At 43.7% G+C, this 25,838-nt stretch overlaps 1 protein-coding gene across 1 annotated transcript in view; it reads right to left on the bottom strand.

Annotated features, from left to right (window-relative positions):
• Window positions 1-7,013: 7,013 nt before the first annotated feature.
• LOC126252509 (UDP-glycosyltransferase UGT5-like) overlaps window positions 7,014-25,838 on the bottom strand; it is a 46,160-nt gene continuing 27,335 nt past the window's right edge. Inside the window, exons 5-7 of the mRNA XM_049953404.1 lie at window positions 14,046-14,268; window positions 13,743-13,962; window positions 7,014-7,506 (exon numbers count right to left, since the gene is read on the bottom strand). Of these exons, the coding sequence (XP_049809361.1) occupies window positions 7,230-7,506; window positions 13,743-13,962; window positions 14,046-14,268 (720 nt within the window). The 3' untranslated portion in view covers window positions 7,014-7,229. The remainder of the gene's footprint in view (window positions 7,507-13,742; window positions 13,963-14,045; window positions 14,269-25,838) is intronic.

Below are 25,838 nucleotides of genomic sequence, written 5' to 3' on the forward strand. Positions count from 1 at the left end.
GCATCTGGCTGTCCATCCTGACAATGGCAATGTGTTTGATTCACAGAATGCAGTGTTCTGCAAAGAGCATTCGATCCACCAAAAACCATGCTGACTAAATTTTTCGAAATAAGCAAAGGAACAGATATTTTCGGTCAATTAGCACGAACATTTTATTGTGATGTCCCACGATACTTCACATGGAATGAACTATCACAGAAGTGGGAACAGCACAAGTGAGGTAACTCTGTTCAGACATTTCGGGCAAACAGAGGTGAGGTTGTTTCTCTGACGACAAAGTCAAACATTCTGCAGTAAAGTTATTAACAAACTGGTGTCGTTGGGAGAGATGTGTTTGTAGCAAGGTTGGTTGGTTTAAAGGTGTGAGAAGGGACCAAACTAGGAGGTCATCGGTTCCTTGTTCCTAATAAAACAATGCCACAAGTCTGAGAATAAAACGGACGAAACATATAACACAAAACGGAAAGAAAGGAAAAGCCAGAAGAACGAAGGGATGGCAACAAACACTAAAAGGAACAAGCGAGGACCAGAAAACAACAGAGAAACGCTAGAAGCAGAAGAGAGTAAAACAAGAAAGCAGATTACAGTACCTGCCAACCACGAGAATAAAAAGGAGAAGCCAGCCAATCTGCAACATATTAAAACCTCCACCCTATAAGCACTAGGGTGGAGGACACAGAGGGACTTGCGCTAAAACCTGCATAGATGTATAAAACCCACTCTCATGGATAAAACGCAAAACTAAAGCTGCTGTGGAGGCATTGTCGCCCAATACTGAAGGCAGGGTGCCGGTAAAGTTAAAAGTCTGCCGCAGAGCGGCTAAAAGTGGGCAGTCCAGCAAGAGGTGGACGACTGTCGTTTGGGAGCCTCAGTGACACTGAGGTGGGTCCTCGCGACGGAGTAGGTAACCATGCATGAGCCGCATATGGCCAATGTGGAGCCAGCAGAGGACAACTAATTCCCGGCGAGAGGCCTGCATGGAAGACTTCCACACATTCATAGTCTCCTTAATGGCTCGCAGCTTGTGGTGTGTTGTTATGCCATTCCATCTCCCAAAGCCGGAAAACCCTGCGGTGTAGGACAGAATGCAGGTCAGCTTCAGAGATGCCTATCTCCAAAAGCAGTTTCAGCGTCGCCTGTTTTGCCAGCCTGTCGGCAAGTTCGTTGCCAGGGATTCCAACGTGTCCTGGGGTCCACACAAACACCACGGAATGGCGGTACTGTTCCAGAGCATAGATGGACTCCAGAATGGACGCTACCAGAGGGTGGCGAGGGTAGTAGTGGTCGATAGCTTGTAGGCTGCTCAATGAGTCAGTATACAGGCGAAATGACTCGCCAAGGCATGAGCAGATGTACTCAAGAGCACAAGATATGGCTGTCAGTTCTGCAGTGCAAACACTGCAGCCAATTGGCAAGGAGTGCTACTCAATATGTCCTCCATGAATATATACGAAGCCTACGTGACCATCAGCCATTGAGACGTCGGTGTAAACCACTTCAGAGCCCCGGAACACGTCCAGAATCGAGAGGAAGTGACAGCGGAGAGTGGCGGAGTTAACGGAGTCCTTGGGGCCATGTGAAACGTCCAGACGAAGCCGTGGCCGAGGCGTACACCATGGAGGTGTATGTGAACGGACCACAAGTAGAAGTGGTAAAGGGAAGGACTCCAGTTGGGGGAGAAGGGACCACACGCGAACCACAATTAGCCACGATCTGGGCCGCTGATGCGGGAGATGGACTGCCGCGGGCAGGAAAAGGAGACAGTAATTCGGATGCTCAGGGGAACTATGAATGTGTGCTGCGTAACTGGCGAACAGTTGTGCACCTCTGATCTGCAGTGGAGGGACACCATCCTCCACCAGTACGCTGGTCACTGGACTCGTCCTAAAAGCTCCCGTCGCTAATCGAACCCCACAGTGGTGCACAGGGTCGAGTAAATGCAATGCTGAAGGCGCTGCCGAACTATAAACCACACTCCCACAATCAATTCGGGATTGGACAAGGTCTCTGTAGAGTTGCAGCAGCGTTGAACGATCTGCAATCCAATTGGTGTTGCTCAGGCAATGGAGGGAATTGAGGTGCTTAAGCTGACAAAGATGAGGGAGCCAAGTCAATCGAGTGTCGAAAACCAGTCCTAGGAATTTATATGTCTCCACTACAGTGAGTGGATCGCCATTAAGGTAAAGTGCGGGCTCCGGATGAACAGTACAACGCCGACAGAAGTCCATGACACACGACTTTGTGGCTGAAAACTCGAATCCATGGGCTAGAGCCCATGACTGCGCCTTCTGGATGGCTCCCTGGAGGCGCCGCTCAGCAACAACAGTACTGGAGCAGCAGTACGAAATGCAGAAGTTGCCTGCATACAGAGAAGGTGTGACGGAGGGCCTGACAGCTGCTGCTAGACCGTTAATGGTCACTAAAAATAGACACTCAATACAGGGCCCTGTGAGACTTCATTCTCCTGGATATGGATGGAACTATGTGAGTCACCAACTTGGACACGGAAAGTACAGAGCGACAGGAATTTTTGGATAAAAATCGGGAGTGGTCCCTGGAGACCCCACTCATACAATGTGGCAAGGATATGATGTCGTCAAGTCGTGTCGTATGCTTTATGAAAGTCAAAAAAGACAGCAATCAGGTGCTACCGTCTGGAAAAGGCTGTTCGGATGGCAGACTCGATGGACACAAGAATATCAGTGGTAGAGCGACCCTGGTGGAAGCCGCCCTGACATGGAGCCAGCAAGCCACATGACTTCAGGACCAACCCAACTGCTGACATACCATACGTTCCAGCAGCTTACAAAGAACGTTGGTGACGCTGATGGGCCGATAGTTATCCACATCAAGCGGGTTTTTACTGGGTTTGAGCACTGGAATGATGGTGCTCTCCCACCATTGCGATGGAAAGATTCCACCACATCAGAGCTGGTTGAAGATGACGAGAAGATGTCGCTTGTACACAGATGAGAGATGTTAAATCATCTGGCTGTGGATGCGATCAGGTCCAGGAGCTGTGTTGGGGCAATGTGCAAGAGCACTGAGGAACTCCCACTCTGTATATGGGGCATTATAGGATTCACTGCAGCATGTATGGCATGAGAGGACGTTCCCTTCCAGCCGCCATTTGAGTGTGCGAAAGGCTGGGGGGTAATTCTCCAACACAGAGGCTTGAGCCAAGTGCTCAGCAATCGCGTTTGCGTCAGTACATAACTCGCCATTTATGGTAACACTGGGGACAGCTGTTGGGGCCTGGTACCCGAAAAGACTTTTGATCTTTGCCCAGACATGGGAAGGTGACTTATAGCACCCAAAGGTGGAGACATATCTCTCTCAACATTCCTTCTTCCATTGTTTGATAAGGTAGCGAACATGGACACAGAGCCGTTTAAAGGCTATGGGGTGCTGCAGGGAAGGTTGCCACTTATGCCGCTGTAGAGCTAGCCGACGCTCCTTAATTGCTTCAGCATCTTCCAGTGACCAGCAAGGGACTGCCTTACGCCTCGGGCACCCAAAGATTGAGGGATCGCGTTTTCTGCCACAGAAACAATTCTACTAGTCACCTGCTCAACCATCACATCAATGTTACCATGTGGGGAAGATTCAACGGTGACACCAGAGGTGAAAGTTCCCTAGTCCACCTCGTTCAAAGCCCATCTGGGCAGGTGTCCGTGTGCCTGACGCTGGGGCAGTGACAGGAAGATGTGCTCTCCAGTGGATAGATGGGAGAAGTCCTGGGCAGCAAATTGATAAATCAATGGCCGAGTAACTACCATGAGCCACATTGAAATGTGTGGCGGCCCCAGTATTTAAGAGGCAGAGGTCGAATTGCGACAGTAAAGTTCCGACATCTCTGCCTCGGCCAGTAAGCATGGTACCACCCCACAAGGGGTAATGGGCATTCAAATCTCTGAGAAGTAGGAAAGGTTTAGGGGGTTGATCAATAAGTGCAGCTAATACATTCAGGGGTACTGCACCATCTGGAGGACGATATACATTGCAGACAGTTATTTCCTGCATCATCCTTATTCTGACAGCCACAGCTTCAAGAGGGGTTTGAAGGGGCACTTGTTCACTACAGACCGAATTTAGGACATAAACGCAAACTCCAGCTGACACTCGATTATAGTCACTACGGTTCCTGTTATATCCCTTATAACCACGGAGGGCTGGGGTTCACATTGCTGGGAACCAAGTTTCCTGGAGGGCAATGCAAATAGCAGGTATAAAGCTTAACAGTTACTGTAGCTCAGCTAGGCAGTGGAAAAAACCGCCGCAATTCCACTGGAGGATGACATCGTGAGACTGGGAAGGCATGGAACATTCAATGAGGCAGTTTACGCCTCACAGTCACCTGCTGCCACCGATTTATTACCTGTACAGTCTATATCCATCGTGTCTGAAGGTCTGGCGAGATCTAGGTCCTGAGCAGACGCCAAAATGTCCACCCCATCCTCAGACGCAGAGCTTGTGCCATCACAATTTCCTTGGTCTTAGTGGTTTTCTTTTAGGATTTCCTTCGCTGCTCCTTGGGTTTCCCTAGCTAGGAGGACTTCATTGGCTCAGTCTCTGGGACTGAGGATGAGCGTGAAACCCTACTACCAGCTGCTTTTTGGCTCTTCAGCCACTGGCGGATGTCGTCTTTCCCACTAGAAGAAACATGGGAAGGGAATGACCCAAGGGACCCCTTCCTAGCGAGAGAAGCCAAAGAAGACTTACACTTCTCTGGCTAAGAAGTGGGGTTGGACGTCCCCGGTGGTTGGGGGAGTGTTGCTCCCAAAGTAGGTGGTGCAGGAGCAACAGGGATGGTGTGGGTGCCACCGCAATTTCCTTGGTCTTAGGTGTCTTCTTTTTGGATTTCTCTCGCTGCTCCTTGGGTTTCCTTGACTGGCTCAGTCTCCAGGACTGAGAATGAGCGTGAAGCCCTTCAACCAGCAGCTTTTGAGCTCTTCAGCCAATGGTGGGTGCCATCTTTCCCACAAGCAGAAACTTGGGAAGGGAGTGACCCAAGGGACAGCTTCCTAGAGAAAGAAGCTGAAGAAAACTTACGCTTCTCCAGCTTAGAATTGGGGACAGACGTCCCTGATGGTTGGGGGGGGGGGGTTGCTTCCAAAGTAGGTGGTGTGGGAGTGAGAGGGAGAGAAATGCCCCCCTCCCCCCACCATCAAGGGGCAGATGTAGTCTTCTGGCTCTGAGAGGTGACCTGGGTTGGCAGAGCTGATGGTGCCAGAAATGTATTAGCGACAGCATAAGACGATGTCATACGCACAGGATACAGGTGTTCAAATTTTCTCTTAGCCTCAGTGTAGGTCAGTCGGTCCAGGGTCTTGTACTCCATGGTTTTCCTTTCTTTCTGGAGAATCCTGCAGTCAGGTGAGCAAGGCGAATGGTGCTCTCTGCAGTTGACACAGATGGGAGGCGGGCACATGGAGTATTGGGATGTGATGGGCGTCCACAGTCTTGGCATGTGATGCCGGAAGTACAGCAGGAAGACATATGGCCGAACTTCCAGTACTTAAAGCACCGCATCTGGGGAGGGATATAGGGCTTTACATCACACCGGTAGACCATCACCTTGACCTTCGCGGGCAATGTATCACCCTCAAAGGCCAAGATGAAGGCACTGATGGAAATCTGATTATCCTTCGGACCCTGGTGGACACACCTGACAAAATGTACACCTCGCCACTCTAAATTGGCGCTCAGTTCATTGTCAGATTGCAACAGAAGATCACAGAAGGTCTCTGTGAAATATGATACCCTGGACCATATTTAAGCTCTTATGGGGCGTGATGGTTACAGAAACATCCTCCAGCTTGTCACAAGTGAGTAACTCCCGTGACTGGGCAGAGGATTCTGTTTTGATCAAGACTGACCCAGATCTCATTTTGGACAGGTCCTCCACCTCCCCGAACTTGTCCTCTAAATTCTCAACAAAAAACTGAAGCTTCATCATCATGAAATATTCCCCAGCAGCTCTCGAATATACAAGGTACTGGGGCGAATAAGATCCACTGCCATCCTTAGCCTAATGTTCCTCCCATGGTGTGGCCAGGGGGGGAGCAATTTGGGGTCGGACTTCTGTGCGTTGAATTGACCTCATGATCGCTTAGAACTGCTGGTGTTTCACCACCAGCAAGAGATGATGGACTACACTTCATCGTGTGTCATCCACTATGATGCCACCCACTTCGACCAAGGACCCTCCCCATGGGCGCCAACCAGCTGCAGGAAAGGCCACCTGGCAGGATGGTCATTGCCGGGAGTCCCAATGCCCCAGGGGGATAGGCATCTACCCCTTCGCATACGTGGGGCGTTAATGGTGCAGGCCTCGGCAGAGCGATTCCTGTGTGGTCAGCGGGCTACAACCAACAGGGTACGTGGTGGCCCCACCACAAAGGACTGGCTACCGTGCTGGATATCAGGTGCAAAGAAGTCCATGGTGATCGTCGATGCAGAAATCGATACTGCATAGTGCAGGGTGGAAAACACACCCAGGAAGGTGTCCTCGCCCAAGGAATGGAGAATGGACAGGAGTGCAATGTGAGGATGAGGAAGTGGGCTAAAGATCTCAATGCACGATGGACACGATGCACCTTGTAAGGTGCCCTTCCCAAATTGGCTCGCTCTTCAGGAAAATTTTGAAGAATGGATGTCAAACCCTACAGGGGACCATCACATAAAGGTCGAAATGTGTGAAACTCCTATTAGTCGGCTCGTAAGACAGGCAGGAATACCTCGTGCCTATTCTAATACCTGGACCCGCAGGGGCCTGTGTTTGTGGCCAAGGTGATTCTGTTGAGAAATAAATATGTAGACACGAAGAACAAAGATGTAGAATATTAACAACGTTTTATTTTATTTGAAAATCTTTATTTTCACATAAAAAATTTGGTGTTATTGCTTTTCAATGTGCCCTCACACTTGCGTTCTTACTAGTGCAATGCACGTAAACATCAGCTGAAAAAATCTGAATGGAAAGAAATACGATTGTGTTAGAAATACACAGTCACTTAAATTACTTAACAAATAATAAATATATATTTCGGCACCCTGCACAGCAGGAAATAATTTGTTTCACATGAGTCTCATGTAAAGACAATTTAACACGTGCTAGTTCTCATAAATTGCCCCAGCTGATTTTTCATGTCCAGTTTTGTTTTAGCTAGATGCTATGAATATTATTTCTTCAGTCCAAAATGTGAAACTTTCGTCATCAGTATCCATCACAATTTCTTCTGCTTCAGAAAATCGCGTGCTGAATTTCTACAGTAGCAGGCTGCCTTGTAAAGCAGGTAGACTACGATGGACGCCGCTGCAACCACGAATGCGATGACGTCGAGCAGTAGCAGCTGCCACCAGCTCAGGTCGAGGGCTGCGCTGCGCAGGTGGGAAGCCCCATTGTGACGTATCACGTACTCTACCCACCAGACGGCAGTGTCCAGGGACCTCTCCTGGTGCTCGCGGAATATCGCTGAGAATCGCTTCATGTTCTCCTGGTAGCTGTGGAATAAGGAAGCCAATGATATCAATAGCAAGTAATGCTTCGAAGTTCCTACACACAATGAACCAGAATAAATTAATATTTTACGGCATAAGAAAGAAAGTAAATAAATATTTAAACAACTATAATGATACTGACACAAAGAAAAATAGATCTGATTATTTCTCAAACAGTTTTATCATCATGAGACGAGGAACAGATACCAATGAAATATAAGAATATAACGTTGAAAAGGAATTAGAACTAGCAAAAAGACGCATCTTCATAAAACTGGTAAAGTATAACTCCTGAGTTAATATTACTACATAGATGACGACTATTTGAATGAGTGAGCGTGTAGGTTTTAACGTCTGCGGTATAAGTTAGTAAGAAAATACAACTTTTGTTTCACTGAAGTGTTTCGATATATTATTTTAGAACAGCAATGTTGATAGAACAAAGTTCGTCCGAAAACTTCGGTGTATGGTCTCAGAAAATGAAGGAAACAAAATACAGTTACTGGTCTTCAAACTAATCATCATTAGCTACAACACATTTCTGAGATCGGTTGTAAAGCTGTTGAAACTGTCAGCAAACATTCCTTGTGAAATAGCTAGAAGCACTGTGGTCACAGTTTGTCGGATATTCGCAACATCTGCGAAGCGTAAGTCTTTCAGGGTTAATTTAAGGCGGGGAAACAAGATGTGTGCCGGCGGCAAATCTGGAGAATAAGGTGGGTGTAAACCTTAACAACTTCCATTGCGTCTCTAAAGCGATCAAAGCACTCAAACACACACCTTTTGCTGACTGCTTTAACAGCTGACACTTGCACTGGTATCTCAAGAGTCTCCATCGCTGTGTTCCCCAAATTGAACCAAAACTGCATGTTAACGCGTTGCTTCACTTTGCACTTAATTTTGCAATGCTTCGAGTTCTCACGGTGGCTCCGTCAATTTGGTCGCAGTGTGCATCACTGCTTCACATCCGTGATTTGCACGGCAGGGGCTGGTTGTCGACATGTCTCTGAATGCGTATTTGCGGACGTATGATCCTAACCAGCTCGGTTTTTAACATATGGGGCATTTCAACGAATTTTTCAAACGCACCTTTTACCTCGTACTTGTCATTTACGTGAAATTTATTTTATTCTTGAAGAATCAAGTTAGACAAGATCGCTAACAATTCTTTTTATTACTATGACCAGTTTCGACAGATCTACACTGTCATCATCGGATCTTTAACATTATTCGTTGTACGTGCTTGCTGCAGTACTGAAAGTCACATAGTGATGCTGCGTCAAATAAAACGTGGCAAGGAATATCAGCATGTCATATAATCAAAAATATGAGATGTGATGATGTCCAAGCATACACTAATCGAATTTCGACTTCCACTGAAGTCACCATTGTGGTGCCAAGAGATTAGTTATGCCAAGACATCAGAACAACATGTTATTTTAATTGTTGGTGTTCCATGCCACATTTTATTCAACATAACACCATTATGTGACTTTTAGTATTGTTTTGGGGCGATCTGAAAGTTATAATATTCTTGAAGAATCAAGTAATACTGAAAGTCACATAGTGATATTATGTTAAATAAAATGTGGCATTGAACACCAGCATGTCACAAATACTGCAGATGTAATTGTGGACAACTGCTGATAGCCTAAAAACGGCTGCGCCGGTAGCCGCGCGGTCTATGGCGGCTTGTCACAGTCAGCGCGCCTCTCCCCGTAGGAGGATCGAGTCCTCCCTCAGGAATGGGTGTATGTCTCGCCCTTAGCGTAAGTTAGTATAAGTTACATTACGTAGTGTGTAAGCTTAGCGACCGATGACCTCAGCAGTTTGGTCCCATAAGACACCACAAATTTCCAAATTTCCTAAAACACGTTCCTATATTCTGCTAGCCATTGGCAACTGTCTTAGTTTATCAAGTGAAGTGTGATTCCATTGGTCATGACCAAGGTTAATGAATATTGTTGTTGTTTTTTTTTTTTAGTTTTGCGGTTCATTGCTAATCCAACTCGTGTTTACTCATGTGTGTGTAACATATAATTACCAGACGGCATGGTCTTATACGTAAATATTACTCAGTATTAAGTAACCGCATTTTTTTTAACCGTCCGAAATATTTTCAGCTGGTTCTTCAAGTTGCAGCGTCTGCATCTACTCAATTGTGTCAAGAGGTCGAACAGTTACCACATGCTATCAAACTGCAGTCCATTAATCATCTCCTCATTTCATTGTAACATCTAATCTGACAGGATTTGTGATCAGCATAGTCATTCTGAACTAGCCTTGAGTAAACTTGTGTCGCAACTGTCGTGTATTGACTGGTGATTGGTTGGTTGGTTTTGGGGAAGGAGACCAGACAGCGTGGTCATCGGTCTCATCGGATTAGGGAAGGATGGGGAAGGAAGTCGGCCGTGCCCTTTCAGAGGAACCATCCCGGCATTTGCCTGGAGTGATTTAGGGAAATCACGGAAAACCTAAATCAGGATGGCCGGACGCGGGATTGAACCGTCGTCCTCCCGAATGCGAGTCCAGTGTCTTACCACTGCGCCACCTCGCTCGGTGACTGGTGACAAGCTGTAAACACAAAAGAGGAAACGACAGTACCATCTACTGCAATTTTTTAAAAAAGGAACTTGTATCTTTCCTTCCAGATAAGGCTTCTTTTTGTCATCAGCTTTCTGGCAAGACTGATGTGGCCCACCACGAATTCCTTACTTGTGCCAGACTCTTCATTTCAGATTAGCATTTGCACGCAATGTCCTCAGTTATTTGTTGAATGTATTTCAGTCTCTCTACACTTCCCTCTAATACCATGGAAGTTGTTCCCTGATGCCTAAACACCTGCCATGCCATACTGTCCCTTCTCGTTAGTGTTTTTAGTGGTTCCTATATATTCCTTCCCCACCGATTCTTCGAAGAATCTCCTCATTTCTTAAGTTATCAGATTACGTAATTTTCCAACATTCTTCTGTAGCATCGCATCGCAAATGCTTCCCTTCTCTTCTTTTCCGATTTTTACACAGTCAGTGGTTCACTACCATACAGTGACTTGCTACAAACGCTTCCTCAGATTAGTGCCATTGTCTGATACTGGTATACTTCTCTTGACCATAAATGTCCTCTTTGTCTGTGATAATCTGCGTTTTATATCCTCTGCGCTTCGTTCGTGATGCGATATTTTGTTTGAAAGGTGACAGTATTCCACACGTCATCTACTTCATGGTCCCTAGTTGTGATGTTGAGTTTATCGCTGATCTCATTTCGCTACTCATCATTACTTTTGTCTTTATTCGGATTACTCTCAACCCATATTCTATACTCATTAGACTGTTCATTCCATTCAAAACATTTTGTAATTCTTGTTCGCATTCACTGAGGACAGTAATGTCATCAGCAAATTCAGAAATGAGGTCCTTTCGCCTTGAATTTTAATTCAACACTTGAACCTTTCTTTTATTTCCGTCATTGCTTCTTCGATGTACAGATTGAACAGTAGGGGCGAAAGACTACATCCCTGTCTTATAGCCTTTTTAATCCGTGTACTTCGTTCTTGATCTTCCATTGTTATTGTTCCCTCTTGGCTCTTGCGCATGTTGCATATTACCTGTCTTTCCATATAGTTTACTCCCATTTTTCTCAGAATTTCGAGCATCTTACACTGTTTTACGTTTCAAACGTTTTTTCAGATCCACAAATCCTATGAAGCTGTCTTGATTTTTCTTAAGTCTTGGTACCATTATCTGTCACAACGAAAGACTGCTTTCTGGAGCCCTTAAGTTTTCGAAAGCGAAACTGATTGTCATGTAACAGATCCTCAACCTTCTTTTCGATTCTTCTGCATATTATTGTCCTCAGAAACTTGGATGTTTGAGCTATTAAGATGATCGTGCGATAGTTCTCCCTCTTTCCTACCGTGCTATCTTCGGGATTGTTTGTATAATATTTTTCGGAAAGTCTGATGGTGTGTCTCCAGTTTCTTACATTCTTCACACCAACTTGAATAGCCGCTTGGTTGCCACTTCCCCTAATGATTTCAGAAATTTCAAAAGAAAGTTTTCTATCCCTTTTGTCTTATTCCGGACGAGTGTTTTAAACTTAAGCCTACTCTTTATAATTATTAAACTGTGATCCTTTTCTGTATCTACTCCTGGGTATGCCTTACAATTCTTTGACTGATTTATATTCCCGTATTTTTAAGCCTTTTCCAAGTATTCCTCCTGCTCTTGCAATTGTTGAACACTGTTATCGCTATTACCAGCTAAAATTTATTATAAAACTGATTTGCCTTTCTCCTCTCATGTTCCTACTATCAAGCGCATATTCGCCCGTGACTCTTCCTTATGTTCATTCACACACTGCTGCGTTCCTATCCCTCTTGATTATCAGATTATCATCTCCTCTTACATACTTAATCACTCGTTCATCACACAATTTCTCTGTCTCTTCATCTTCTGTTTGTGACTTCAGCACATATACCGGGGCTGTTGTTGGCTTTGGTTTCCTGTCGATTGTGTTGAGAACAGTCCTATCACTGAACTGTTACGGTAACTCATTCCCTGCCTTGCCTTCTTATTCTTAACGAATCCCACTTGTGTTATATCAATTTCTACTGCTGTTGATGTTGCACTAAGTTCCTCTGACAAGAAATCCTTACCTAATTTCCATTTCACGTCGCTGACCGCCGCTACGTCCAGACTAAGCCTTTACATGCCCCTTTTCAGATATTCTAAGTGTCCTATCATTCCAACTCGTAGTAAGTTATCTTTTCGTTGGTTATTCAATCTTTTTCTCATTGTTACTTTTCCGTTGGCAGTTCTTTCTCGGAGATCGGACTTGGGTATCTAATCCGAAATCTTTTGCAAATGGAGAGATCATCATGAGATTTTTTCAGTTACACGCGACATATCCTGTGGACGCATGTTATGTGCCTTCAGTGTAATGGTTTCCATTGTGTTTTGCATCCTCATACCATTAATCATGGATCATTTGTCCGCCTTTTTGGGGGGTTTCGCATCCCGTCGGCAAACTCTGTCTGCGCCTCCACCCTCTTTGACAAGGCCGTTGGCAGACTAGGGTTAGTTATCAGTCCGGGAGAATTCGGTCGCTATTGGTTGTTATTTTTGTTAAAAGTTTAAGCATTGGCTGAGGGTTGAAAGCCGGAATCCACGACGTTTGGTAAGTTATCAAAGACCCTACGTCTCCACCACTCTTTTTTGAGTAACAGTCTATACTTTCCCTTCGTGGCAACTGTTGTCGACAATACTGCAGTTTTTTCCTTTTTTTGTTTTTTGTACATCTATCAATTGCATTTCCAGTTTTTCCACATTAACTGCACGTTAAGGAGTAATTTCTTTAATAGTGATAGGCCTTAGTCCATTCGATATACTGCTTAACCTGGAAACCGAATAAGAGATTTCTGGATTGGATATGAGTGAGGCAAGTGTGGATGTAGTGTGGATGCGGATCTCATGTTTTTTACACACGCAGACGTCTAATTCTTAATGAGATAAACAAAACTTAGTTTTTAGGTTTGTAAAATACTACTGAAATAACAGCAGCTTTTCATTACAAAGAAAAATTTTTTGTAAGCTGATCGTTATATCTAAAATCCAGATGCTTGGAGCTTATTTCGTAGCACGTCAAGATTGCTATTACCTTGTTAATAGCACTATTCAGAAATTTTATTTGGGCACCTTAGCTAATAGATTCCCACATTAAGTCCATTATTTTGGTTGCAGAAATGGTTATGTGCTGTGAAGGATATAAATAACAATTAAACCGTCACATTTATGTATGGTGCGTAAGAAATGTTCAAATGTGCGTGAAGTCTTATGGGACTTAACTGCTAAGGTCATCAGTCCCTAAGCTTACACACTACTTAACCCAAATTATCCTAAGGACAAACACACACACACCCATGCCCGAGGGAAGACTCGAACCTCCGCCGAGACCAGCCGCACAGTCCATGACTGCAGCGCCTAAGACCGCTCGGCTAATCCCGCGTGGCGGTGCGTAAGAGATAGGAAGCTACAACAGTTAACACAAAATTGTGATTGCTGAATATCTTAACTTCAACCTGTTTTCACTCAAGGGATGTGATCCTTAGAGTTAAACACAGTAAGATACAAAGAGCATCTGTCCAGATAAAAATGTTTTCCTCTGCAGTAACATAAAGGTTAGTTAGTGTGTGTACGCGAAGCACTAATTTTTGGCTTAAGAATCTTGACACGTATTCTTACCTTTCGTTGCCAAGAACTGTGTGAATGGCTTTCAGAACGGAATCGGTAGTGACATCTCTGAACAGCAAACGGTAGCCTATACCTGCCTGTACCATCTTAGCCACATTGTGCTGCTGGTCCCCCATGAAAGGAATGCCAATGAGAGGCACTGCGAAGTAACTTGCTTCATTCATACTCTGGAGTCCTCCCTGGGTAATGAACAGACGAATGTTTGGATGTGCTGGAAAAGTGACAACAGACGTAAAAGTAATGACACTGACGAAACTTTACTTGTAATGACTGGTACACTGTACAGAAGCTTACCCAAGACGTCCTGCTGGGGCAGCCACTTGGCTATCATGACGTTCTCCGGCTGTCCAGGCAGGCTGTCCACCTCCCATTTCCAGAGCACCCGCTGTGGTAACTGCGCGAAAGCTTCAATGAACGCTCTCCTCTTATGCTCTGGCATCGTACTGCTCCTCACGTTGCTGCCGAGGCTGAAGTAAATCACATCGTTTTCTGCACCATCGAGGAAGCTCTGTACAGCCTGTTAGAAAAAAATATTACTACAAGCATATTAAACATTACGATGTACAACGTTTCATTCTATCCAGGAAATAAATTCTTTGACAATGGTTCATAGCAATCGGTAAAACGAAAAAATTAGGGAACCATTTAAGATGTGATAATTCCTTTTTAACCCAGATGAATTGTGGAAAAGATCCTCACCAAATGACGTAATGTCTCTGCTGATATTTATATGAATTACAGAGATATCAGTATCAACTTCGATTTTTGAAATGGAATTTTAATAATTTCTGCCGCTGGTATCGTAAGAAAAGGAGCCAGTGGCATTTCACTCTTAGTTTTGGAGAAATAAGTGTGCTTCGAATTTATCTGTTTTGAACATGAAATCGATCGTTGTCTTGTGCGGAAGCTCCTGTTGTTATAAGGACCTGTCGCTGTAGGCTGATGAGGAGCACCAAACTAAGGCAGCTGAGAGAGTCTGCTTGCAAGAGCGGGACAGCGGAGAAAAGTTAAATTCAAAACTGATGTTAAGCACACTTGGCTACATGTATTTGGACCGACACACCAACTGGAATGTAAAGAATGTGACATCAGAGAATGATTCACTAGTTAACTGCGGTAACATTTCTACTCTTGCTTCTTCAAGAGCCTTGGAAGAAAGATGAACATTCTCTGATGACCAATAAGGCATATTTCTTAGATTCAACTTTCCATGTTTTAAAAGATAGCTTCATAGGTGTGAGTAGTAGTGATCAAGTGTGGGTGTGAGGATAAAGGGCACCTTGTACTTCTTAACTCTAAGATCAAAGGTAAATGTTCTCCACATCTCCAAGGTCAATGTGCCTCATTCTGAGACAACCGTGTGACATATCTCCAATGTCCTGGGCCAATGTCCTCCTTGCGATAAGGCGTCCAGTGCTCTCTACAAGTCAGCTACTTGGGCTAGCTTCCTTATCGCCAGTCACTTTTGTTAATGACCTATCATGTTACTGTTATAACTTATTACCCAATTATCAAGTTAACTGACGACCTGTCGCATTTATCTCCATTATTTATCAACCAGTTATAATGATTTATTACCCAAAAATTGGGATTTTCCCACACGACTCCAAAAAAATAGTTACCCCCGCCATTCCTCACTAACCATCAGACTGACTCCTTACTCATGCTCTGTTCACCATAGTGAAAGGATCATCATTATGCGCTGGCTGCAACAGAGATCAACCACCAAATTAATATTTATAGCGCATTTAGATATCCTATGTGCTGCTACCCCCTCCCCATTGTATCCAATTATTTTCTGCGTTCTGTTTTTAAATAATTTGTAACATTGCCTGCACACTGTTGTTAATGATCGGCTCTTTTTTGAGTAACAGTCTACAGTTTCCCTTGGTGGCAACTGTTGTCGCCAATACTGCAAGTTTTTTTCGTTTTTTTACGACTCTATCAATACCATTTCCAGTTTTTTCACATTAGCTTCACCTTAAGGAGTAATTTCTTTAATAGCGATAGGCATTAGTCCATTCGATACACTGCTTCTTTTTCTTAAGACCTGTTGAATAGCAACGTTTCATATTACAATAAACATGCAAGCTGCATGTATTATAATAAGTAAAACAGACAATTTACATGTGGAAATATTTCCTTTGAAGGTCATTTGTACTTGTAAAGTGTGCGAAATCTTACATAATTATAATACTTTTTATTTTGCTAGAATTTACGTAGAGGAAGCGTAATTATATTTGTGTATTACGATAAGCAACCTGCATGCGTGTGTGTGTTTTTGTACTCAATAAATAATAAATAATCTTATGGAAGAATTTACTTTTGACATATACAGACATCTTTAATTACACTGTAGGAAATACTGCAACCAGCCACAAGTTTTTTTGAAATGATTTTATTGTAGCATTACTAATTTCGGGCCTGAGCCCATCGTTGGATGGCAGCGTTGACATCTGTGTCCTAAAATATAACAAAATTTTTGTGATGCATAATTGACAAAACGTTTTACATTTGCATCCTAAAATATAACAGATTTTTTGTTATTACATAGTGTTATACTTATAAGTGTACTTATAAGTAAAACCTTTTGTAAACTATTCACCACATAAACTTTGTACAATTTTAGGACACAAATGTAAAACTTGTAAACAAGTCAACGCTACCGTCTGACAGTGGGCTCAGGTCCGAAGCTAGTAATGGTACAATAAAATAATTTCCAAAACTTTTGGCTGGTTGCAGTATTTCCTACAGCTGCTTCGTTCTCCAACCGAAATGGATAAAATGATACAGATATATTCTTTCGAAATGTTACGTATCTGTTACCATATTTAGTCATGTTGTGTGTAACTTAACATGGGAGTTTAAAGTGATGCATCATAATTAAAAAATACCTTATGTCTTCCATCCTAAAAATGGTATTTGTGTGCGTGTGTGTGTTGTGGTAATTTTATTTGATGTTGGTGTAGCTGATTGCAGTTTTGGAGAGCCGTGGTTCTGATTGTAGCAATTTTTAGCAACTAGGTTCAGTGATATCTATTACTTGCCGATCAATATCTTCGATTATGTTTTCTGGTGATGTGTTATTTTCTCCCTCACCCTAAATTGGTGCTGAAACAGGAAACACCTTGGGTGATTAGAGCATGCAGCATCATACTGAATTCCCTGTACGTCTTTAGATATCGTTGTTAATTTGAGGACATTGCAGCAATATTAGGCCTAAATAATTTCATTCAGAATGTCTATTTTATTGTGTGTTTGCCTATTATTTTATCGCGGCCAGATTAGTATCAATGTCTTAGGCCTAAAATTTGTGTTAAACCACATGTTTTTACGCATAGAAATACCACTGACACAGTTCATTCTAGAGTTCACAACGATGTTGTAGTGGACTTACCTAGCATGTTTTCTGTTGTTATAAGCCTGGTAAGGTTAGTGTCAATCTTTTCAGCATAACTTGGAACGTCCACTGTCTGTTTTTTTAGGCATGAAAAAACACTGAGGCACTTAGTTTGAAAGCCATAGGGATGTTTTAGGCACCGATTTCACGAATACGTGTATAAAATAAGAACGTTACATTTGACCTATACATTGTGCTACTCGACGTAAAAATAATGATGTTTTGCGCTGCTGATACATTTTTGTAGACATTTTCGAATACTGTGGCGTTTGACAAGCAACATAGATGTGGTAAGCAATTAATCTGAAATTTTGTTGTGTCTTACACTGTAACACAACAGTCGGACCTTGGACATTTTGTCAGTGCAGCCATATACTGGCAGAGACAGGCATCAGGTTGCATAAATGAGCAGTTGATTTTAGTTCCCATTTTTGAAGTTTTGTGGAATATCATTTAAAATAAAACTCATGTTTGATGGCTATATGTTACTAATTCATTAATTACAGTATATAAACAAATGTTTGTTTTAACTGTGGTGAATATGTTTTGTACTCATTGTAATATCAGATAACAAATGATATATAACTTCCAAGAAAATTCATAGATGCCACTGGCAAGAAAGTCCATTAACGTTTTTTGTAATCAGTAATGGAAACATAGTTGACAATATTTTTGGCAATATTTTTGCAGTTCAGCTATTGTTTTAAGTGTATGTGTGTTTTTATGACCTATTTTAAATGTGGAAATACTGCAATGTAATTTTTTTGATAAATACTTTGGTTGCTTTTTGAGCACAGTCAAGATGGGGCTATATTGTAACTGGCTCTTTCCTTTTGATGGTGGCTAAGATACTAGGTTATTATTGGAGAGTAATAGAGGGATGTGACACTTTGTGGAGTGTGTATTTACGCAGTTTTATGTAAATATCACAGAAATTATACACCTAGGCATTTTAATATTTCACTGTGTTCGGATGAAGAGACAGGAGGATCTTCGGGTTCTTTTTAATTTCCCGTGTTTTTTGAATTCCCTACCATCTGCCATCATTGATTATTAAATGTCTCGCCCATGTTTAAATTTTCCGTTATTTTATGCGTTGTGCTTTCACCTATTTTGAATTTTCTACCAATCTCCCCATCCGTCAGCTTTTTTTTTTTTTTTTTTTTCAAATGTCTTGCCACTATCAATTGCTGTTGCGTTACTACTGTGGCACCGACTAGCTGCAGAAACTTGAACTGTAGGCTGGCGGACTTGTACGTATACTACTGAGTTGCAACTGTAAAATATCCCGAAGGATAAACTTCGAGGGACTTAACGTGTACTAGTTATAGAGAAGGCAGATGCCGGACTGAGATACATTCTAAGAATCCTAAAGAAATGTAATCCGCCCACCACCAAGATACGTTAAAAGATCTTCGTATAAGTGTGGATTGCTTACCAAGTAGTATTAGGGGACAAAATAGAGAACATCAAATCAAAAGCAGCACGTTTTGTCATGGATTCGTTTTTTAACACTAAGGCGTCATGAAGATGTCCACCCAAATGCAAATGCCGATGGTACAACAGAAGTGTTGTGCAACATGAAGAGGTTTACAGTGGAAATTTCCGAGGACGCACAATCTTAAGTTGAGACAGTTACATATTACTTTCTCATCGATCTACCTTGAGAAGGGCCAGTGGTGGAAAGGCAGAGAAAACTTCGTTCATACAGTTTTTAGGGCCGGCCGGTGTGGCCGAACGCTTTTAGGCGCTTCTGTCTGGAACCGCGCTACCGCTACGGTCGCAGGTTCGAGTCCTGTCTCGGGCATGGATGTGTGTGATGTCCTTAGGTTAGTTAGGTTTAAGTAATTCTAAGTTCTATGGGACTGATGACCGCATATGTTAAGTCCCATAGTGCCCAGAGCCATTTGAACCATTTTTAGGGATAATCGCACTACCCGTGCACCGTGCGCGGTTGGAATAGGATAGGAGGGAAATGATAATAGAACCCAGTGAGCCCTTTGCTGCATACCCTAAGGTGGCCGGCAGACTGTAGAAGTAACTGAAGCTGTTGATGGAAGTGAGATGACGCTAACTTTGTACTTTGGGGCACACACTGTGAGATGCGACGAACTGGGAGGCCTCCTTTACAAGCCTGTGCATGCGGCTGATATACACCCAATCTATCGATCTCCTTGTCTTCGTTCTCTCTAGCGTGTCTACTTAACCAGTTGTTTAATGTGTTCCCAGAACTGTGACTGTAAAGCTCTTTCAGTGAACAAAAACAGTTCAAATCGTAAACTGCAGGATAATCGCAAAAGCCTCGATCAAACACACGCTCTTTAGAAATGTTTTCATGTTGACATCCCGTGCCAGTTCATCAAATGATTAAGTCCGGCAGTATCTCGTACTGTTCTGTAATTTCAGAATTCCAATAAAAGTTGTGCCCACTGGACTCGCTTTCGGGAGGACGACGCTTCAAACCCGCGTTAGGCCATCCTGATTTAGGCTTTGCCTGATTTCCCTAAATCGCTTCAGGCAAATGCCGGGATGGTCCCTTTGAAAGGGCACGGCGGACTTCCTTCCCCATCCTTCCCTAATCCGATGGGACCGATGACCTCGCTGTTTGGGCCCTTCCCCCAAATCAACCAACCAACCAAAACTTCCGCCTCTTCAGTGATCGGCTTCTGCCCAGTTATCTTTACTACTGATGCTGGTAATTGTAGTTGTTAGCAACCACACAACAGAAATTCTTCATGGGATCCGTAAGAAAGTTTCACTCAATTTGCACTATAGTTGGCTTCTAGAGCAACTCTTCCCATCACATTCCATACACTAGACCTGGAAACTGGTCTGGTAATCGTCTTATTGACGCCACTCTCTCTGAGACTGCGTACTCATATCTTGGAGGACGGCATACAGAGTCAATTCTGAACGTTCCAAATACAGAATAATCTTCTGAAATTACGGTTAGGTCAAATACCGTGTTTCTGTTTTTCTTAAAATAAAACCTATTCCAACAGAACTATCAACGCTGTTCAACACTCATAATAATAGTGAAATGAAATGAACTAAATCTTATTCATTGGGTGCTACTTAATACGGAGCTGATGTTAAAAATTTTCGTATTAGCTCGAGCTTTCTAACTGCAGCTATTACCTTTAATTACATTCTTTTCACTAAATAATGGGGAGCACTTAAAAGCGGCCTGCGGCACTAACTGAGCATGTCTTAATTCCCACAACAGAGTTTCATCAAGTGATCAAGTACATGCTTTAAACATCTTCATCACTTGAACTGTAGTGTTGTGGCCAGTTAAGAGTTTTCAGTAGTTACGAATATCGTAATGGTCGTGTTTTGATGCTTTTGCACATAATTATGGCTAAACAGCAACATTCTAGCCCACGTAACGACACAGATGTGAAGATTTTGAAACGAATACATAAATGCGGGAAAAAGAGTCCACGGAGAAAAGACAGTGCCTGTTTCCTAAATTTTTAAAGATGAATTTCGATACTTGAAAGATGAAGGTTTAGATTTCGTTGCAAATATGCGAAACGATGTGAACTTCAAGACTGTACTTTGTAAAGCAAGAAGGGAAGCTATCAGGGCGACTCAGCGTTTACATTGCACTTGCAAGCCGATTCCCCCACAGGAAACAACTAACTCCAAACATAAACTGATAAACTGCAGTTTGTGGAATTGATTAAAGTCAAGTAGTAATGTCTACCAAGATGGTCAGTTGCCTAAAATATAAATAAGGAGCTGAGATCCATAAGGGCCTAAACCACACCGCGGTCGATCCCACATTTAAGTGAATAACAGAGAAACCACTGATACAGCTTTTCGTGAATTTTCATATATATAATGTGCGCCTACAGTACAGATAAACCTGACTCACCATAAGGTCAACGGATTCCAGAAGCATGAATAAATGCTACAATCTCACAATCGATGTGCTTTAGGTCCTTACGAGTCTCAGCGCTTGAAATATGTTATGTATGATAAAATTCATAACTTAATATTCTATAATTCATTCAGAAATCCACAAAATAGGTTTACTGTCAGTACAACTTTAATATATACTACGTCCGATCTAATTTCACTATACATCGAGTGAATTAATGTATCTGAGGAGCGTGGTATCATCTAGTAGGATTTATGCCGAGAAAATGGCGATAAAAGATGGCCGCAGTGTGCTACCACCTGCTGGCACTGACGTAAACTTCTAGTTGAGCGGCAAGGGCTAGAGTGCGCATCGTGAATCGTGCTCATTGTTTAACAAATTCGTATGTATGTCGCGCATGTCATGCGCAAATGCTCCTTAAAACGTGCACGACCGAAGGTGTACTCGTGACCCTGACGCCAAGTTTCACGGGATCTAGAGGAGCAGTAGCGCGGTAGAATTCAAGGCGGTATCTGTAAGATACGTTTAACAGCATTCAGAGAAAAAACCAATAAATCTGCAAGGTGTCGAAAGTTAGGGCGTTCATGTGCTCTTGTGATCTTTCACAGCAGCCGCTAGTAGAGACACCCCTTGTCTAGGCACAGCTCGTGGTTTCCATGATGGGAAAGACTGTGAGGTCGGCCGGTGTGTCCGAGCGGGTCTAGGCGCTACAGTCTGGAACCGCGCGACCGCTACGGTCGCCGGTTCGAATCCTGCCTCGGGCATGGATGTGTGTGATGTCCTTAGGTTAGTTAGGTTTAAGTAGTTCTAAGTTCTTGGGGACTGATGACCTCAGTAGTTGAGTCCCATAGTGCTCAGAGCCATTTGAACCAAAGACTGCGACATTTATTGAGCGTATCTAACCTAGACCCGGGCTACGAGTCACATAATTCTGTCACCAAAACCAAGATTTCAGGAGGCAGGGGGTGCAATATCACTCTCTAGCCAAACGTTTATCTTCTTCCCGTTTCATGATCAACTACTAAATAACATCAAAAGCTAACTCCAACATGAAATCTGTAGGCAGCATATTTATCTCCCACCGTCACATTTCCTGACAGTTAACCATAACAAATCATATCAAAGACCCGGTTTGGAGAGATCTTTAATACTATGTATGTTAGCCTCGGCCGGCCGCGGTGGTCTAGCGGTTCTAGGCGCGCAGTCCGGAAACGCGCGACTGCTACGGTCGCAGGTTCGAATCCTGCCTCGGGCATGGATGTGTGTGATGTCATTAGGTTAGTTAGGTTTAAGTAGTTCTAAGTTCTAGGGCACTGATGACCATACATGTTAAGTCCCATAGTGCTCAGAGCCATTTGAACCATTTTTTTTTGTTAGCCTCGCTGCATACTCAATGTTTTTGGTATTTTCATTTCTACCCAGGTGGTTATAATTAAACTTCCCTGTTTAAGAGGTATAACACAGAAACTAATTACCGTACTAGTACCAAACTTGGTAGTATTAATGTCCTGAGTATGGGGCGCATGATTCCCATGGGCCACAGCGCCACCGTCCATTCCCAACGATGGCCACAAGGTGTCGTGATCAGTCATCGTGATTCATAGTCTCACACACCTGACCAGTCCCAGCGCTCTTGTTGACGTTGCAGGGCATTATTGGTGAAGCTCTATTATCAGAACAACAGTGATGCTGCAGCTACACTTCGAGTATATCGCCGGATGAAAGAATTACGGAAGGATCCTCTTTCTCCGCCTGCTGTGCGGAGCATGATGGAGAAGTTCCAATGAACTGGAGAACTGAGCATCGCTCTGGGAAGAGGCCGACGACGGGTTGCACCACAGGTGGTTGACGAAATCGCTTTTGCTATGGCGCGCAATTCCCGATCGTCAGGCAGTGCGCGTGCTGTGTCAGACAGCTGGACCATTGTAAGGAAGGTGCTTCGAATCATTGTCAAATGGTATCCGTACAAGAGCCATATAGTACAGCAGGTTGCACTACAGGACGCACAATGATGTGTTGACGTCGCTCTCCACTTTCTCGCAAGGACTGAAGTCGACCAGGGACCTGGACCATCCTATGGACAGACGAAGCTCATTTTTCTCTGACGGGTGAGGTGAACACACGGAATGGGGATCTTCACCTCCAGCCACTGTGCATGAAGTTCTTCTGTATGATGAACGTGTCACCGTACGGTGTAGCTTCACGGATATGTTCATAATTGGCCCATTCTTTTTTGAACAGGTTGGCGCTCAAGGACCAAAGACGTGCAAGTGACTCTTTCGCCAGCATGCCACACCCTCCCTATAGGAGAGAGACATATCGAACTCAACAGTTTTCATACAAGATGGGGCCCCACTGCACATCTCTCCTGAAGTTCACCTTATTCTCCGACACACGTTTTGAAACCATCGAATTATCAGCCGATCGTATCCAAAAGCTTGATTGGCACGGTCTCCTGATCTCATCTCCTGATCTCACTCCCTGTGATTTCCGGTTGTGGGGATACCTGAATGACAGAGTTCACCAGGGTATTCACAAATGTGCTCATCTGAAGCGCAGCATATCAGGAGAGATAGGCAGCATAGCTACAGACATGCTTCGTTCTGCTGTGCAGAATGCAGTGCTGCGCTTTCAGACTCTTATGGACACTGATGGGCGCCACATTGAGCCCCTTTTGTAGCAGTAATGGTACCGGCATGTAGTGGTATGATGTACCGTAGCAGCTCATTAAAAGTGTTTCAACTGAATTGACTCTGCATTTTTTCTCTTCCCCATGTCCTTGACATTAATGCTACAAAGTTTGGTATGCATACGGTAATTAGTTTTCCTGTCATAACGTGTTAAATAGAGAAAGCGTAATTATAACCACACGCTACTTACAATGTTTAGGGTTTTGTGTGCTCAACCTGCTGCGTTTATGAGTTCACGTGATGAAATAGTGATATTTCCATGATGTCACAGAACTTGTGTTGCGATTGGCTGACATGAACAATCCAAACAACTGACACGGTAATTTACACTTGTTATTTGTTGTATTTATAATTGTGTATTACAAAAGTATCAATTTTAAGTGATAAAGCGCAGTTTGGACGTCTGATAAGTAAATGAAGAAACAAAAAGTATAGCATTTCCATCAGAGCTACTCTCCTCGTGTGTTTATTGTTGTATGTGAGCGCAGGAAGAGGGCTTCTAAATATCTTTTGTTGAAGATTGCATCCGGTAACTCATTTAAATGTTAACATTACACTATTTTCCCTATAATTATGATTTCAGATGTGCTAGAAGCACAAAAGACACTTAGAACCTTTTGAATAGCCACATACCATTGTAGCGGGTGCGGCTTGACAAAGTTTTGGAAAGTACATTACATACATTGAATTAATAATCATTTTATCAGGCAGAAGTATTATTATATTAGTTAAGCCGGTCGATTAGTAGGGAAAGGGGAGGGGGGCAGATAGTAACGTGCCAGATAGCCAAGAGTCTACCGTAAATACAGTTACTCTAACAACTTATCCTTTCGACGTTAAAACTCCACTAGAAATGAATCATTGCATAAACAAACGCGTAGGTATGTTAATACTGTTTCGCACCTAACAATTACATCTGTCCTGGAGTTTTTAGTAGGATGTCAGAAGCATTCGAGGAAAGTGGAGTGTTATTTTCGATTCATCTCAGTAACATAGTTGTTCTTACCTAGTTACTCTTTCATAAAACTGCTGTCCTACGTACATCCATAAATGTAAAAACTCAAGGAAAGGATGAGTCACGCGGCGATATCGCTCTAATAGACCAGTAGTTGTTGGGAATAACAGCAAAAACTTTTTCACTCCACGTTTGAGCATTCCGTTCACGAATTGTCAGCGACTCGGTTGAGTGGATGTGTGAACCTCTAATGAAATACACTCCTGGAAATTGAAATAAGAACACCGTGAATTCATTGTCCCAGGAAGGGGAAACTTTATTGACACATTCCTGGGGTCAGATACATCACATGATCACACTGACAGAACCACAGGCACATAGACACAGGCAACAGAGCATGCACAATGTCGGCACTAGTACAGTGTATATCCACCTTTCGCAGCAATGCAGGCTGCTATTCTCCCATGGAGACGATCGTAGAGATGCTGGATGTAGTCCTGTGGAACGGCTTGCCATGCCATTTCCACCTGGCGCCTCAGTTGGACCAGCGTTCGTGCTGGACGTGCAGACCGCGTGAGACGACGCTTCATCCAGTCCCAAACATGCTCAATGGGGGACAGATCCGGAGATCTTGCTGGCCAGGGTAGTTGACTTACACCTTCTAGAGCACGTTGGGTGGAACGGGATACATGCGGACGTGCATTGTCCTGTTGGAACAGCAAGTTCCCTTGCCGGTCTAGGAATGGTAGAACGATGGGTTCGATGACGGTTTGGATGTACCGTGCACTATTCAGTGTCCCCTCGACGATCACCAGTGGTGTACGGCCAGTGTAGGAGATCGCTCCCCACACCATGATGCCGGGTGTTGGCCCTGTGTGCCTCGGTCGTATGCAGTCCTGATTGTGGCGCTCACCTGCACGGCGCCAAACACGCATACGACCATCATTGGCACCAAGGCAGAAGCGACTCTCATCGCTGAAGACGACACGTCTCCATTAGTCCCTCCATTCACGCCTGTCGCGACACCACTGGAGGCGGGCTGCACGATGTTGAGGCGTCAGCGGAAGACGGCCTAACGGTGTGCGGGACCGTAGCCCAGCTTCATGGAGACGGTTGCGAATGGTCCTCGCCGATACCCCAAGAGCAACAGTGTCCC

This window comes from Schistocerca nitens, chromosome 4 (assembly GCF_023898315.1).
Source record: "Schistocerca nitens isolate TAMUIC-IGC-003100 chromosome 4, iqSchNite1.1, whole genome shotgun sequence".
Lineage (NCBI taxonomy): Eukaryota > Metazoa > Arthropoda > Insecta > Orthoptera > Acrididae > Schistocerca > Schistocerca nitens.